The sequence below is a fragment of the Drosophila ficusphila genome, unplaced genomic scaffold (assembly GCF_018152265.1).
Source record: "Drosophila ficusphila isolate 14025-0441.05 unplaced genomic scaffold, ASM1815226v1 contig_414, whole genome shotgun sequence".
In the NCBI taxonomy this organism is placed as follows: Eukaryota; Metazoa; Arthropoda; class Insecta; order Diptera; family Drosophilidae; genus Drosophila; species Drosophila ficusphila.
In genome coordinates, this window is record NW_025064328.1 from 17,312,813 (window position 1) to 17,330,135 (window position 17,323).

Consider the following 17,323-nt stretch of genomic DNA (forward strand, 5'->3'; position numbering starts at 1 on the left):
ATCACGTTTTGCTATTTACATTCGCCACGGCAACATGGCAAAGCCATTTTGTTTTCTCTTTCGCCTCTTTTTGTGCCACATTTTTTCGCCTAGTGCCCCGATAAAGTCATCTTCTTCATTTGCAGCCGCAGGCTGTCCAAGGACCAGAACTTTATTTACCACCGAACCGCCAAATGGCAAATGTCACGTTGCAGACTTATTAGCGCTCCTTCCCGCCTCGATAAAACGTTGCTGGCAAACGAGATTAAATAACGCTCTTCTGGCTAGGTGGAAAAAAAAAACACGGCCAACTTCTTGTGAATTCCGGGAATAGGGAGAGCTTTGCATATTTGTCTTGAATATTTATCAAATTGCCCATACGCATAGTGGGCCAGAGTGCCTGGCTTTTGTGATTTATGATTGGGGAAAAACGGAGCGAGCAGTGGAGAAGTGGGGAAATGGAAATGTGGAGTGGGTGTGCAGTGTTGATGAATTACTGGCCATAATGATGCATCATTATGGGGAACTAATTGCGGGCCAGGCCCACAGTCAGTCATTTGGCATTGTCAATTACCATCGCCAGCGAATCGGGCCCCTTCATAAATTAGCTGCGCTGATCGAACGAAAGTTTCATCAATTGTTTATTGGGCCATGGGCTCACACTCGACTTAACCCATATATCAAAATCACGCCGTGGATTTTCTGGGGCAGATGTCACATTTAATTGGATTTTCACATCGGCCTTTGTTTGCTTTTGCCCCGGCGTCCTAATAAGCTATTAAATAGGCGCCCCAGGCGAGAGTTTCTCCTTCCTACCGAAGGCATAATTGAGGCGAGGACACCTCCTTTCGCATTCACTTTCACCCGCCAACACCACTTCCACTACCACCCCATCTTCTTTCAAGATAACCCACAGGACATAAATAACACGAGGACTTCCGCTTGCCATAAAAGTGACGCGCCGCTTGGCCAGAAGGCGAAATGGCGCCCTGAATTTGCCAATGACAACATTTCCGTTCCGAGGACAACAAGCTCAGTCCCACAAATCGTAAATTTCAATCAATGGAGCAGTCGACTCGCGCTCGCGCTCGATTTCGATTCTGATTTCGATTGCGATTCCCCTCGAAAATCTGCGCCGAAAAGTGACAAGCATGCGAGTGCCACGCCCTCCGCCAGATGGGTTTTAATTGCCGGACTGGCGAAGCACTGAAAAAAAATTGTTTCCAAAATGATCTAAAATATTGATTTAGGAAAATAAATCCTATAAAATATTTAAAAAATACTTTTTATCTTTAAAAGAATCAAATCAAATCGACGGAGATATGGCTCCTAGATGTACTGAGTTAGCTCTTCTTTTGCACTGAATGGAAAACTTGGAAAAATCTGACATGAACAGGGGTCAAAATTTCGACCATCCCAAAATTAATCATATTTGAATGCAGTTGTATCAAGGATGCGATATCAAACATTAAGAGTTTTGCCACTTTGGAATCGGCCTAAAAAGGCAAAAATTATGGGCTGTGGGCCTCGAGAATTAGAACTTGTGAACTTTTTTATCAGTTAAAGCCTTTTGCTATAAAGTTGTGGATGTGAAAAACTAAATTTTACCTCCAATTCACTTGCTCAGTGTATTTGCAGCAGCAGCTGACTCCAGAACCCCTTAACAAGTTGACTAACTTGGCGAGAGGCGAATGTGTTGCAATATAACTCGTAAATCATTAAAACTTCGCTCATAAAAATAGGCCACAGGGAGGCACGGAAAGGATGAAGGACGAGCAGCACCGCAGCTCTATGGCTCCACATAATAGTTGTCCTTGCCCCTTTAGGTTAATCGAAAAACTTTTCCCGAATCGTTTCGGAAAATTGCCATTGAAAATAGCAGCCTTACCGCAGGCAATTAAAGCCTCAATTTTTTGACTAATTTGAAGAATTCCTGTGGCTTTTTCCGCCCAAAAAGGCGGTTAGTCTGCCTTTATCCAGACAAAGTCCAAAGGGGGAGGGGCTCTGCTATATAAAATCCATGTTCCTGCAACGCGCAATTTATATGCACATAATTAAAGGGGGACCATCGCTTATTATACGGACTTAACAAGCTTTCTAGATCGCAACGACCGAATGCCATTTTATTTTTACTTACACAGGTACACGCCAGTTCATCACCATCAAACGGAAAGTCCAATAATCATAATAATAATAATATCAAAGTTAATTAGCGGACATCAATCATGCGATTATTTCATTTCATTTATTTGACTCGGAAAAATTGATTCACGCGCAGACAGAAAATCAGAGAGGTGCCGATAAATCGCCAATTAATGAGCAACAGTTGATTAAAAAGCATGAAAGTAGAGCCCTTACAATCGATTTAAATACAGCCAGTTTATGGTGATTGAATTTCTCCCATTGTACACTTTCTGCGGGGGTATTGACTGCGCTTTAAAATTGTTATTTATTTGTTCAGCTGGGTTTATTAAATTAAGGCCCACGCATGTCAAAAAAAATAGTAAAAATTAAATATGTTTTTCATACGTGCGGTGCTCGGTTAAAGCCTGCCGCAAAATTTAATTAGTTGTATGTTAATTACAAACTTCGGTGGCTGAAAATGGCTTCATAGCATTTTATTTACAAAAGTGAGCGGGAAAACGTAAACCGAATCATTAGCTGGGTTTCTCGGAACTTCTGATAAGACCCCTAGTCTATATATAAACCGATTGCCTAATCAAATAAATAGCGATTTCCCTGGATTCTAGATAAATTACCAAACTCGGGTTTCAGTTGAGTGAAAAATCATAACGAAATTGGCAAAACTGGTGGAAATCCCATTGAGCAATCCGCAGTTTTCCCTTCCGAACAAAACGACAGCTTTCAACTCGTAAAAGTATTTATGTGCTCTGTATCTTTGATTTTTTTTTAATGCGACTCTCTCTGCTGAGGCAATAAAATCTTTTGACGGACAGTGTCAGCATGAAAGAGACAAGTTAAAGGCATCGGAAAGAGATGGAAGAGGGGTGCGAGGAAGAGAAAGACAGAGGGTGTGGGAAAAAGACAGAGTAATCTGCTGCGCCTACACGTTCCAGTGATAACCAAATTCAAGAAGTAGCGGCCAGCGAGCGAATAAAATTATATTGAAAAATTTATACACAATGTACAGTATAAATATGTACATATATTCTCGGGACGGACGTTTATGACTAAGTAGCCTGCATGTGTGCAAATGTGCAATATAAACTTTTATGCCATACACAGTTTTTATTCACCGCCACTTGACCTTTTTCAATTTTTGGGCCTTCCTTGTTGTATCTTTATGAACACGAAGGACGTTAAACGAGTTAGGGTTTTGGGCCACTTTCAGGCCAACAGAACATAAAATGTTTATATACCGAAAGTCGGCTTAAATATGCACGAGATGGAATTGAAATGCGAACTGGAATTTCACTATGCATTGATTTACTTCTTGCTATTTCTTTAATTTATAAATTAAATATAAATCTGGAGATATTTCCTAAGCTCTGTTTAAGTCCTTCAAATTGGCTTTATCATATAATGACATTTAATATTAAATTATTCAAGGGCTTATGATTCTAGCCTGCTATGTATTCGATAGAAGGTTAATTTCCGTTCGACTTTGATTGATTCGGCACTAATGACGGATATAAGCTCCCTAATTATATCGTTCCATTGACCTAGAACAAATATTGTCCCATATTTGTGGAAATCCTGGTTGGCTTCGTAACTCCATGTAATGCAGAAATTGAAATTAATTTCGCAGCCATGACAAAGCAATTAATCATCATGTGCGTTCGCTTTTCGCCTCTGGAACTCTTTGAAACTAGATTTTGCACATTCCGCATGTCAGCTCGTATGCAAATGTGCATAAATCAAAACCAATTTGCCAAATCACGAACTTAATTTAAATGTCGCTACAGTAGCAGTTGCGTTGACAGGCGGAGAATTTGTGAAAAACCAGGGGGAAATGCCCTTTTTTCATGTCCTTAATGTCGCCGCTCCTTGCGTTTATTTATGCATTACGAATTACTTGCGACTTTCTTGCAGTTGTCGCTTTCGTTTCCGCCATTGGCCATTGCCCATCCGGCAGCAGTTTTCCCTCGATTTTTCGCCGATTTTCCCTTGGATTTTTTGTTGCTTGTTTTTTTTCGGAACTGCACGCGCGATTTTCGCATTCATTGGATAAAAGGGAAATCGAAATTAAACTGTCCAAGGGGCTGTGCAGACGAAAAATTTACGACCCGGCGCGTGCTAAACGTGGCCCAGACACAGGAGGTTTTCCCATTTCCCCCGCCCGCCCCCTCACCATCCATTTTCCGACTTTCCCCCGGTGTCCTCTCGTCAGCTTTCCGCTTTTCCCGTAGCCCACTCGGAGCTGCAGTCCTTTCATTTGGCCGCAAACATCCGCTCAGTGAAATGACTTTGTGGCTGGTTTTACATAACCCTGACAGACAGTCGGAGAAAAAGGAAAAGCGAAAGCGAAAAGATTATAGCATAGCAGTGGGGTAGATGGGGAAGTGGGGTTGAAGGGAAAGGGGAAGGGGGTGTAGGGCCAGGACCAGCAGGATTAAGTCCTTGCGGGGCATGTGCATGTGTGCATTTGATTTTTGGCCAACATGAATGTTAAATGCGCATTTGTTTCCGGCCAACGCAAGCTCATGATTATTTTATTGAGCTGCTTCTACGATTTCTGGCTTCTGGTACGATTCCCGCTGAAATTGCCTCCGACATGCAATTCGCCAGCTGATTTAGATGCGCCACAAAAGCCCTTTGCATTCACATTCTCGGCAACCTCAGCAACTTCTATTCATACTTTCGGGTGGTGCAGATAAAAAAATTAACAGCTACATAAGTAAGAAACGCATATAAAAGTTGCTAAGTTGATTTGTTTTACACCCATCTGAGCCTAAAAAATATATATCAACAATACAGTACAAGTGATTAAAAATCATAGTTCATTTAATTTTTTTAATTTTCAATATTTAAAAAAAAAAAAGTATACGTTTTAACCTTGTTTTTTCGCACGATCGAATGATTTTAATTCCCTTATCTCACTGTGTATTTACACATGTGGCTCGACTAGACTTGAGTGGCTTTTCCGGATCGTTGCACGCACAAATTGCCACTCGAATGGCTGGCTTACCTCTACAGTATCTGTATCTTTGTATATCCGTATCCGTATCCGCATCCGCATCCGAATATGAATCAGAATCTGCAACTGCAACTGCAACTGCTTCGTTCTATCTTCGCAATTGCAAGGGCGGCCAAGTATCTCTGCATCGCTGACTCTCGCAACTGAATTTTACCGAGCACAATATGAATATACATTTCCATAACCCGTATGGATTTCAACTACTTGGTAGCTACTTAGCTGGCAATCTCGAGTAACACAATTTCGAAATTGTGAAAAGGGTTGCCACTGGCATTATCCGCTTCGGTTGTTTGAACTTTCACGATTTGGGCACAATGTAAATACAATCAAATGCTTAAGACCCCAAAAAACATCTTGAATCACACTCAGATTTGGGCTCTTGCACAAGCAAAATTACTCCTCAACGTCAATCAAAGTAAATATGGCAGATGGTCAGGTCAGGGATAATGTCATCGAGGAGAGCAATATAAGTCCTTGTTCGACTAAAGTTATAAAACTCGCAACTAAGCAGAAGCCAAGTCTGCTTTCATGTGTATGAAAAAATATGTGCGCAAGCTCAATCAAAGTTGGAACCAAAAATATTGCAAACTTAGAAAAATGCGAATGCCTTTTAAAAATCTTTGAATACTGTTGAACATATTTAAAAGAATCTGAACTGATTAGCAAATATGTGCCACACTTTAAAAGGAGTTCTTCCTTTAAAACATTTAATTATGAGATTTATTTTCCAGCCAATATTAAATCCCACATAAATAGAGTTATACCACTTTGATTTTAAGTTAACCGAATTAAAGAGGGTATTTCAAAGAGATCGCATCATAGGCATGCTCGGAATTCGTTGGTGGTCACAGGCGGATGTTTGGCACATACAAGAAAATCCTGAGAGTGCATTCCAACCCGTAGGCATGGCTCGAAACCGAATACTATATTTGTAGATACACCCGAACCCCAAACTGTCACATTTATGGGGGAAAAGTTTGAACATAAATTGGTCGTGTGGCCTGTGCCACCCACTTGAAAAGCAGAACTCATCAGAACAGGGGAATGCAATCGACAAACGAGCAAAACTTTGGTGCAAAAACTGCAGAAATAAACAAAGAATGGCAATTTGAAAAGGCAATTTCGGGACCAGGACATGATTGTCATTAAGTCCTGCCACATAAATAGAGCAAACGGAAAGTGAGTCAACGGAAGTGGGTCTCACATGACACTTATTGCTGGCAACGCCTGCGACGAAACTTCAAAGGAGTTCTCGTTGAGCCAGTGCAGTAATGACAACAACTGCTAAGCTGTAATTGCAAAACGTTTTTCTCGACCATCTGATATTGCAGCAAAGTGCAGGAAGTTTTTGTCCATTTCCTTGGCTGATTGAAATGTTCTTGGGGCGTCTCCGCCTTCCGGTCTTCTGGCCTTTTTAGCTGTAATCTGTGCTCCGTTCCGTAATCTCAGTCGGGGTGATAAATTGATGCATAAACCCCAAGGCGATGCCCAAAAAGATTTAATAAGAAACAGCCGGCAAATATTTGCACACTTGAATGGCTCAGGGCGCCTTAACTTCGTCAATGAGAGAGATTAAACTTTTGCTCGAAGGATGTCAAAGCATCAATTTGTCAGGCGACGACAACGGCTCAAAGGATTGTCAGTGGGGAGTAAAAGCAATCACAGGACCACAGCAAGGAACATGACAAAAAAAACAACTAGATAGCAGGAAGAGACACCTTTTAAATAGAGTAAAAGATACGGCACAAAAATGGTACTTGATCGATTTTGAATCTGTTATGGTAAATAACCTTGAAGAATTTAGGCACTTTATTCAGTGATTTTAAACCCGAAGTTAAACAATTTTAGAAATGTGATGAAAGAGAAGCTTTATATTGGTAAATACTTTAAATAAATTTTAGAAATATTAAAAATCATTTGTTAATTTTACCCTATAAGTTATATATAATATTAGAAATATTTTCATCAACACTGCCACGCCAACAACTCCGTTAAATTATGAAAAAGGGGCGAACACTGTTGTCATTTTGACATATTTTAATGCGAATTTACAACAGCCTCGGGCTTGTTAAGGGGAAATCTACGGCCACTTGAGCCTGCCGTCCTCTGACAGTTGGTCAACTTTAATTTCCAGCCCTTTTCAGGAGCCTGGCCCTCTCCCTTGGGGCTTTCTCTCCCCTTTCGGGCCGCAGTTAGTGTTGCCTACTTTTTTGGTGCCGTCTCCCGGGCGACTGGCAGCGCAGTAAATTTAATAAATAAGTGGAGATTTCTGCTCGCTGGCTGTTATTGTTGGTGCGGCATACCTCAATCAAAGCATGTGCCACACAATATATATCCGTACGTATATATAATAGAACAGAACCGAACAGAGGAAAGGATACACACTGCGGCCTCCTTTCAACGGGGCCTTCAATAATTTTTTACACACACGACAGACAGCTAGACTTGGGTCGCTGTCATGTTATATTCCCGTTAGGCAGTCCTCGGCACAAAAGGGCAAATTGCAAATAAGAAAGGAATAAAACGGAATAAAATAAAAAACATGAATAAAAACTGAGTTTTGCGGCGCACAGAAGGCAGCCGGTGAGATGTCCTTTCCAAGAAGTTAAAATAAATATATAAGTACCAACTCAAGCAACTAACTATAATTTTGCTAGGGAGCAGGTAATGAAAAGCTTTTTAAGAAACTAAAGCCTTTTAAATATTGTCTCTTTAAACAAAACAATTTATCTTCTCTGCCTTTCTTTCAACCGAATCGTAACAAGTAAATATTACTCTAAACTTAAGAGTCCTCTGTGGAAACGTAAAAGTTTCAGGGAAAGCTCGAACAGTACTTATGAAATCTCCATCTATCTGGGTGTCTCACTTTACATCCCAGATGATAAGGAGTTGCAAATGCACCTCGGCATATCCTATTTACCCCACCGGAGGAGAGAGAATAATACGTTCAAGTGCCATTTATCTCACTGGGCCAAAACTTACCATCGACTTTCAGCCCGCCCACACGTAAAAGTGTTGTAACCGAGTGTGAATGTGCGGGTGAGCTCTGCATATCTCCTCCTTTCCCCCCCTTTCCCTCCCACTTTCCCCGCCCGCTTTCCTTTCCTTGACACTTTAACACCCTCGCACTTGCCGCGTTCGGTGTGAGCCAAATTGATTTGACAAATATTTTGCTTGGCGTTTATTACATTTTTTCTGTTGGCATCAGCATCGGGCAAAGGCTGCCGATCTGCCCTTTTCAGAGTGTGTAACCCGTCGCTGGCAGGGATTACGCTCGCTATGGCAACAATTTCAATATGCCCCACCGCCGGGCTTCCACACTAATACACTCCGAAAAACTCATAACTTTTTAAGGTTTCCTTTGGTGTGATTAAGATGATTACCTTTGTACATTAAAAACTATTACTTGGCTAACGTGATTTTAAAAATTTATTCTCCGTAAAAAAATACATTTTATTTACTGAAAATCTTATAATTCACTTTCAGATATATAAAATGCTACTCATTTAATTTTTAATTTTTTTTTATTTTTACAATTAAATAATTGCATACAAGAAAGACTTTTCTTTCAGTGCACACACAAACTATCAAACTAACACACATATTCTACAAGGCAGCATGAATTCCACACGATGCCACAAACACATGCTTGGGGGCAACATTTAAATACACGGGAATGAGAGAGCAAGTGAATGTGTGTGAGTGCGTGGATTGCATTGTTGCACTTGTTGCATTCCCCGCACACACGCACTCTAAATAAATCAATATGAAAATCAAAGCCCGCAGAACAAACGAGAATTTTCGTTAGCCACGCGAAGATGGCGAACAGTGGAGGAATTATTCGAAAAACAGTGGAAATCAAAAAAAAAAATCATGCATTCATTTAAAAACTTAAAAAAAATGTCTAAACTTTTTACAATTATGTTAAAGTTTCTGTTTTCTTTCCTTACCTTCATAAAAAAATTAAATTTTCTTTTAGAAACCTTTCTTTGAGAAACATAATTTCTACTTCGTATCAACTGATTTTAATTGTAAGCTGCACAATTTCCGATTCTCCACTAAATATTGAAGGACCTTTGGCCAGCATTGTTGGAGATAATTTGATTTCCGTAATCGCTTCCATTCAGGATTAATTTCCCCTTTCAAATCGGAGCATGCCAGTGCACAAAAAGGCTCCCTCCTTTCCCACAAAGAGGGATCTTGAATTATGCGAGTATTAGTGCCAATACTGGCGTTTTCGGCATTCGATTGTAGGAACCTGTCTTATTGGATTGCAGCGAATATTTGGCGCAGTTCATTGTTGGTCTGTTGGAGGATTGAATTGAGCTGCCCAGAGTTGAAAGGTTGGGGCAAATCCTGTAATGCACTTGCCTTCTGAATTGCCAAACGAGAGTCATAAAACGCAGGGCCACAAATAAGCCAAAGCGAGGGAATAGCCACTAATTGCAGCATTATGGCTCCTCTAGACCACCGATAGGGCACCAAGCGGATCAAGAACTTAGTTGACAGAACCAGAGTGTATTTTACTTCTCCACCTGCATATGCTAACATTTAGACAGTGCTGGCAAAATACAGATTACACAAAGGCCAGCTAATTTAAGTCGTTGAGAACAAGAAAAAAAAAATTTATACAAATTCTTAAATTATTAAGTTTGTGTCACAAGCAATTCGTTAACACGTTAACAATTTATTAAATGTGACCGTTTTGAAATATTTGGTATTGAAGGCCTATTAAAAAAGTGCAGCCTCCTTCTTAACCATTAAAAATCTCCAGTTTTGGCGGGAAACCCGACAGGTTAGCAGCAATAGTTTGGACTACCTTTCACCCACCTGCCCCACTTTCTATCTCTGATTTTCTGTCCCTTTCACGCTGCTGTTACAACACTGCGGCGACTTAAAGCGGCAAAAAGTGAGCTACGTGCAGATGCCTCACCTGTGATAGAGGTGATTAACAGGATTTGCAGCCAGCAGAGCTACCAATCTGCTACTTTTACAAGCCCCCTTTGCGTTCCAGTGAGTGTGAGTGTGAGTGTGTATCTGTGCGAACATGGCACACATGGCGAATGCGTAACATTAAATCCAGGGGAATGGCACTTGCGGTGGCCTTTAATTGAAAGGCCGGTCCCAACTTAAATTTTGTGCCATCAAAAATGCTGTCAACTGTTGGCCAGCGAACATGGCAGCAAATTAATACAGAAAACTTTCAAATTGGCAAACTTTGGGCGATTAATTAAAATCGCTTCACGCCATTGATGAAACAATAATAGGAAAAAACCAATATTTGACAATTGGCAATAAGCGCCAGACAGAGCCGAAAAAATAACAATAACAAGGGGATCACATCAACAGAAACAGCGATGGCAACGAAAACAAGGAGCGAGAGCGCAACAATTAAAACAAATCGAGGGGAGGATTGCAGGCTCTTGTTTTTGCAGATATGAAATCCACCAACCTCCCCCCCCCGCCCACTGCCCCCAAAAACACACACAGCTACATACCGCTACAAGCATGCAAATTGGTACTCTGGCGCTTAGTTGTGTTGTTTTTCCGGCTGCTGCCAAATGCAAGGACCAAGTTTTCCTCGAACAATCGCCGCCGTGCAGAGAAATTCAATTGAAAACTGAAAGGTCACAAATTTATGCAATATATATCAGCCCCTCCACATATGGCGAATGTATCGGGTGGGCATATACTATACTCGTATACCCGTATATATTTGTCTGTCTGTTCTGGCCAGGTGAGCAGCTGAACATTGTCTGCCCACATTGCAGTTTGATTGCGAAATGTAATTGAATGGCAACAGCCAGCCGTCGAGCTGCTGCTCGCCAAAAAACGAGGCTGAAAAATATGAAATAATAAACGAAAAAACAATCATTTGCATGAAGCTCGGGAGCAGGGGTGAAAACTATGCCAGAACTTACACCATAAATTATGAAATTATATTTTCAATTGCCCAGCCAGCCCAGTTTAGCAATTGTTTTTGTTTCTACTGTTGGTTTTCCAAACAAAAACATGCGACGAAACACGTGAACCGTATTTCACATTAATATCAACGTAAACAAGGCTAAGCGGCTTCCACCGGAGGGTTGATAAAGTTCAATCGTTGAATTTTAATTTAATTTTACCCGGAGGCACTACACTCATTAATCATCTAGATAAAATCCATATAATGTGGGAATGTTTAGATAGGTCAAGTCAACCCAGACAAGATAAGATCTTTAAATAGATGCTCTGAAGTGGCAAAGATTAGATCTTTAGAAAGACACTGTTTATATCTTAAGTGAGAGGGCTTTGCACTTACGATTGTACAGACAATATGCAAATAACGATACCGGAATGAAAGTTAAACAAAGTTAGGTAAGGTCATTGTCAAGTGAAAGCCAGACAAGCTCCGACAATGGAAGTAACTTAAGGCAGTTAAATCTTCACATAAACAATAATCTTTGTTGCGTACGGGTTAAGATATTTATATACGGTTCGCTACAACATTCTGTTAGATATTCATTCTTAAAACTTATTTCTAAGAAATAATTAGCAACGCCTGGCAAAGATTTTCGCAAAGCCAAACCTTTTTCTTATTCTATTGAATTTTAATAGTTAATGACGTTACAAAAAAGCTGTGATTTCTTTGAAGCATTAAGCTGACACCAAAGCAAAATTTACTTTGCTCTTATCCAGCTTGACCCAGGAAATCAGCTTATTGAGGCAACTTTAAATCACAAAGTGAGTTGCCACGCCTAAGACAAAGCCACCTGTAAGCCCCCAAAACAGATAAAACACAAAGCCCACCTCTCCACCTGGTTTAGACGGAAACAGAACTAGGGAAAGCCGGGCCAGGAATAAAAAAGGACGAGGGAAAATAATTCAATTCCATAAACACTTGTTCACACAGTTCACGCAGATCACGCGGTCGCCTTCGTAAGCTGCGACTTGGGCGAAACTTCATCAACACAAATTGTGAATTCCATACAAATAGTTTGACAAACTTGCCGGCCCCCCAAACTTGGAGCCGCTCCGAGGAAGAGGGACACCGAAGGCGAACTGTAGGCCGAGATAAATGAAAGAAGTTTTGTGGTAGGCTCGGCCAGGGCATAAAAGAAATCTTATAAATCCAGAGCGGCAACAACACTTGCATACGAGTATATCCGAGATACTAGCATATATAGTCCTATACAAGCACATATCGTACACCGTAAAAATTTGTTGGGTTAACAAACAAGTAAACATGATATTGAATTAAAAATCTCCTTGATTTAACAGAATTCAAGAAATAAATGCAATTTAGATGCCAACCTTTTTTTTTATTATGTTGAATGTTGTCCTTCTATAATCTACAATTTCTTGCAGTGCATCTGAAAACTAGATTGAGACAAAAGAACTTGTAGAGCGACAGGGAAAAGTGGGATCAGGAAATGGAGCACTGTGTTCATATCTTAGTTTTGAGCATTTCCGGCGCCAACTCTTCGGTCACGTAGTGTGTGCCTCTAATGAATGTAACTGTACAGCTATATCTGTATGCCTTTATAGGATAGGATGCGCGTGCAGCATATTATCGCTAAAGGTCGCCCAACTATTTTCACTTGGGGCACTTTTTTGGACAGACCACATAATCAGAGCCATCGCACATCCCCACCAGACACAAATACAGACATGTCTGAAAATCTTGCCCAAAACTTTCGCCTCCACGACAAACGGGAAACCTCAGGATGAAAATGAGGAGAAAGCCACCCGAAAACTTTTCATCTTATTTGGGTTCGGTTTTGGTCCTGACGTTATTCCATTCTCAACGCACATTGATTGTCAACATCCAGAAGGGAATTGAACTTTCCCTTTAGCCGGCGCAGTGGGAAAATGGGGGCTGTTTAAGTTTTTGGTTTCGTCAATCGGAATTTTGTTGAGTTCTTAGTTGAATTAGTGGTCGATTTTCGGATTGCAACACTCTGCTACAAAGTTTTTGGCTCAGAGACTTGGAAACAAAAAGCTTCGAGGTGCAACTGAAAATCAATCAAAGTTTTAGCCCAAGAAATTTACAAGCTGGTAATCGTATTAATCAATATCTGGACACTTTTAGAAATGGTGCAATATTTTTAATAGGAATTTGTCGTTTTGATAACCGCTTTATGCGACTGCGTATTGATTGGGCATTGATTCTTATCGCAAGGCTTTCCTCTAAGTATTTCTAGTTTGATAAGCACAAAACAAGTACGTCACCTGGACAACAATACTCGTAAATGACAAATGGTTCGAAATCGGGGAATAACAATAAATACGCTGAACGTTTTCCAAGAACAATAAGATAATAAAGTTCGATTACATTTAAAGAGTTCAAACAGTATTTATCTTTGTGCCATTTCCCATAAAAATATCTAACCTTTAACATTTAAATTACATCATTGCAAGCAATACAATACAAAAATCCCGTTAACGAACTTATATTGCTTTATTTGCCAATATAGTGGTGTAAATATTGTTTTCCACGAGCTTCTGATGCGCAAATACTCTTTTTATGAACCTATTTAGGGGATATCTAATCTCATATGATAAATATTAATCCGCATGTTTTGTTTGCCATGTGAATGGGGGAATTTGCATGACAAACCCGTGGAACAACGAACACTGTTCGCCGCCCAACTGTTGACACTTTGCAGTTTATTAGCCACACAACAATTGTTTAACATTTCCGTTCGTGCCGCACCCTTCTTATCGAGCAAATCTCTTTGTTTCTGCCACATTTGCAGCTGCTCCTAGCCGCCATTCTAGCTGCTCGCTGTTTTGGCAGTGGCTCTTCCAGACGAACGCTCGCTTTGGCCTGCGAGGAGGCGATGGAATCGACGCCGGGGCTCAAAAACAATAGGTATAGCTATAGAAGCCCCACCGACAACAAAAACAACAACAACAATAACAACAACTACGACAACGATTACAACTACAAGTGGGAGTACGGGGATGTGGATGTAGATGTCGACGCTGATGGCATTGCAGATAGCAACGAGGACGACAACAATGACAACTATAACTACAACAGAGCACCGGCCAAATGGCAGAAAAAACTCTACGGAAATCCCATCCACAGCATATACGACAGGCAGCAACATCTACAACGGCAGCAGCAGCAGCAACATGAGCAGCAGCAGCAGCAGCAGGAACAACAGCAACAGCAACACCAACAGCAACAGCAACTCGACGATGATCCAGAGAATGCTCGCAATGACTTCCGTCTGCAATTGTCCGACTTAAATGCGGCCGTTCAAGGTGTGGGCAGGTTTGTTGTTGCTCAGGACCATGACAGCAGCAATAGTAACAGCAATAGCAACAGCAGAGGCAACAACAACGCGAATGGTAGGGGCACCAGTAACGAGAACAGCAACATCAACTGGCTGCAGCCACCGGAGCAGGAGCAATTGTTGCTGGCTCGTCGCAGTCGCAGCAGCAACATCAACCAAAGGTTAGTGATGGGAAAGGTAACATTTTCATTGACTTAAATATTTAGGTATTAATTCCTAAGAAATTCTCCCTCAGCGTTCTGTAATATATTATTTTTTGTTTGCTTATAATGAAGTTAATTAAACAATAATAAGTTAAAGCCAATTAGTTTTAATATACGACGAGTATTCCCCTCATATTTTAAAGACTACCCCAAAAAAGTACCTCTAGGTATAGCCATCTCTGGAAGGGTCAAAAACTGAAAGCCCAAACGAAAAAGGGGGAAATTAGCCATTGTGCCGGGTAAGGGGTTTTGTTTCACTATTCGACTGCATTCATTGGGCTCACATCCCGGCAAATGTGGCCGCGTATGATTGGAGCCGACAAAGCGAATGAAGCCGTATCACTTTTACCTCTTTCTGTCCGGTTCCCCGCACTTCTGCCCTGGCTTCTCTACTGTCCACGGAGTCCCGGAGCCTGGCAGGAGGACTAATCTTGGGTCTGGGTTGCTGGTTGCATATCAACTAAATGTCAATGCCGACAACCCATGACGTAAGCGTGAGCACAAACGTAAGCGCTTAAGCTGATTCCTCCAGTCGACTGGGCTTCATCCCCTTTGTCGGACTGAACGAGATCAGAAGCTGCATGGATCATGTGCATTCTGAGCCAGGGATTACGTAATCTGCGTCTTGCATTCAGCAACAAATGGATACGGCAAACGACAGTTGAAGCGACACAAAAGAAATTCAAACCGAAATAGAACTGATGATTGACTGAGGAAAAGCTGGAAAAGAATACTACTTGGAATTCAGCTTGTTAAGAAGGATACCCTAGAATTTCTTTAGATTGTCAAAAGCCTCTACAATTTCTTTAGATTGTTCAGCAGTCTGTTTTAAATTGCTCAGATCTTTTTACCAGTTTAAGCTCAGTGTCAGGCCAAATCGATTCAGATTAAAGCTTTGGAAAGCTGCTAAATGGAACCACAATAATCCTTTAGAAATGTGCCAGGTAACAGGAGAATTATTCACTTGTCGCTGTCACAGGACCACAAAACAGTATTATACCAGGCCCTTTCTCCTTTGCTAATTTAAACCAGCGCTCACCTCAACTGGTCCAGCTGCGTTCATTTCAAAACATTTTCGCAAACTTTGCGACAAAACTATCAAAGCCATTGTTGCCCTGAAAGCGCGCTTCAAAAATGCCAACGCCGCTGGATTTGAAAGCTAAAGCTTCAGGGCAGGAAGAATAGGGAAATGGATAAGAGCGGGGGAGCTGCAGTACGGCATCGACAACGAAAAGGGGAAATCCGCTGGCAGCCAACGACATTCGCGAAGCGGAGAGCTTTGTGCCGCGCCACAGGCTCAGGACGAGCTGCTCCTGCCCCCCAACCCGAGTTCCATGCCCGTTCGCCATTCCCCAATCCTCAGACAAAGCCGCACGCCAAAGCGAAAGCTAAAAAATTCATTGGCATTTGCTGCAGTTGAATGCAAAATGATGCGCTTTTGTTGGCCAGCTGGAAAAATTTCAGAAAGAAACGGCGGCCATGCAAATAACAAACGTCAAAAAGGAATTTATTTTTTTTTAACCACGCCACCGCAGGCAATATCACATAGAAAAAATTTGAACACGTTTGTGTTTATTTCAAATATTTTTGTTTGTTTAGAAACCATTATACAAATCCATCGCTTTTGTTTTTACTTACCTGGAATTTAATTTTACAGAAATTCATATGAAATATTTTGTAAGCCTTTTTATATGTTCTAAATATAATTATTATTTTTCAGGTTTTTTATTGATTTCAAAGTTTTATTGATAAAGGCAATACATGACCGTAAAATGACTCTTAATTAAGTTGTGATAGCTTTTCATACTCTCACTTACATGGTTTTTAAATTTGTTAAATATTTTTCTGTGTAAAACCGCTTTGCCAGTCATTTCCGCCTGCCTGCGGAGACATCAGACAGTTGTGGTAGCTCCAGTGTGCCGCGAGATGAGAGCGGCGCTAATTCATGGCCAAAACTAACAAGTTTCCATGCATATGCAATTTCAGGGCAGCCATGGATGAAACAGGAACAGCAGAACCAGGTCAGCCGGAGTACGCCGACAATGAGTTCCCAACTGATGGCGCTGATTATGTAGATATTGAGGGCGAGGAGGATTATGCCGGCCAGGACGAGGACGCCGACGAGCTGAGTTCAAATCTGCCCTACGGGATCCAGAATGTGCGCAAGCGCCGCGTTCGCAGTGTGATGCCTCCGGCACCTTACATGGGTCCCAATCCCGGCTCAGACGGGGTGAGTAGATATAGGGAATACCAAAGTAAAGCCTTAAATTCGTACGCAAAATTGTACAATTTAAATAATAATAACTAAACTTATGAAGCTTAAAAGCAAAACACTCTGAAATAATGGACCCATTATCTTTACTTCTGAATATTATAAAACAATTTTCGGTTGTTTTATTTTTAACATAAAAAAATAAAACTGAACTATACAACTTATTTTTACACCTTTAAAATCAGTTTTATCGTTAACTAATTCACAGGTGGTAACCTACCAGTCACTTTGCCCCACGAATCGCGTAACCGTGAAGCTGGATAGTGGCGATTACCGACCCAACCACTACGTTGAGGTGACCTGTGCCCACAGCTACTCCCCTCAGCCGTCGAGGACCCACAACTATGAGTACGGTTACAGGGGCAATGAACTGCTCCGAGCTCTGCTCTCCGAGCGTGGCGAGAAGCGCGAAGTAGGTTAAACAAAT

At 41.1% G+C, this 17,323-nt stretch overlaps 1 protein-coding gene across 1 annotated transcript in view; it reads left to right on the forward strand.

Moving 5' to 3' along the window:
* Positions 1–17,323, forward strand: part of LOC108093790 (type-2 histone deacetylase 1) — a 28,566-nt gene that overhangs the window by 10,841 nt on the left and 402 nt on the right. The window contains exons 2-4 of the mRNA XM_017194071.2: positions 13,876–14,582; positions 16,611–16,854; positions 17,105–17,308. Coding sequence (XP_017049560.1) covers positions 13,876–14,582; positions 16,611–16,854; positions 17,105–17,308 — 1,155 coding nt within the window. The remainder of the gene's footprint in view (positions 1–13,875; positions 14,583–16,610; positions 16,855–17,104; positions 17,309–17,323) is intronic.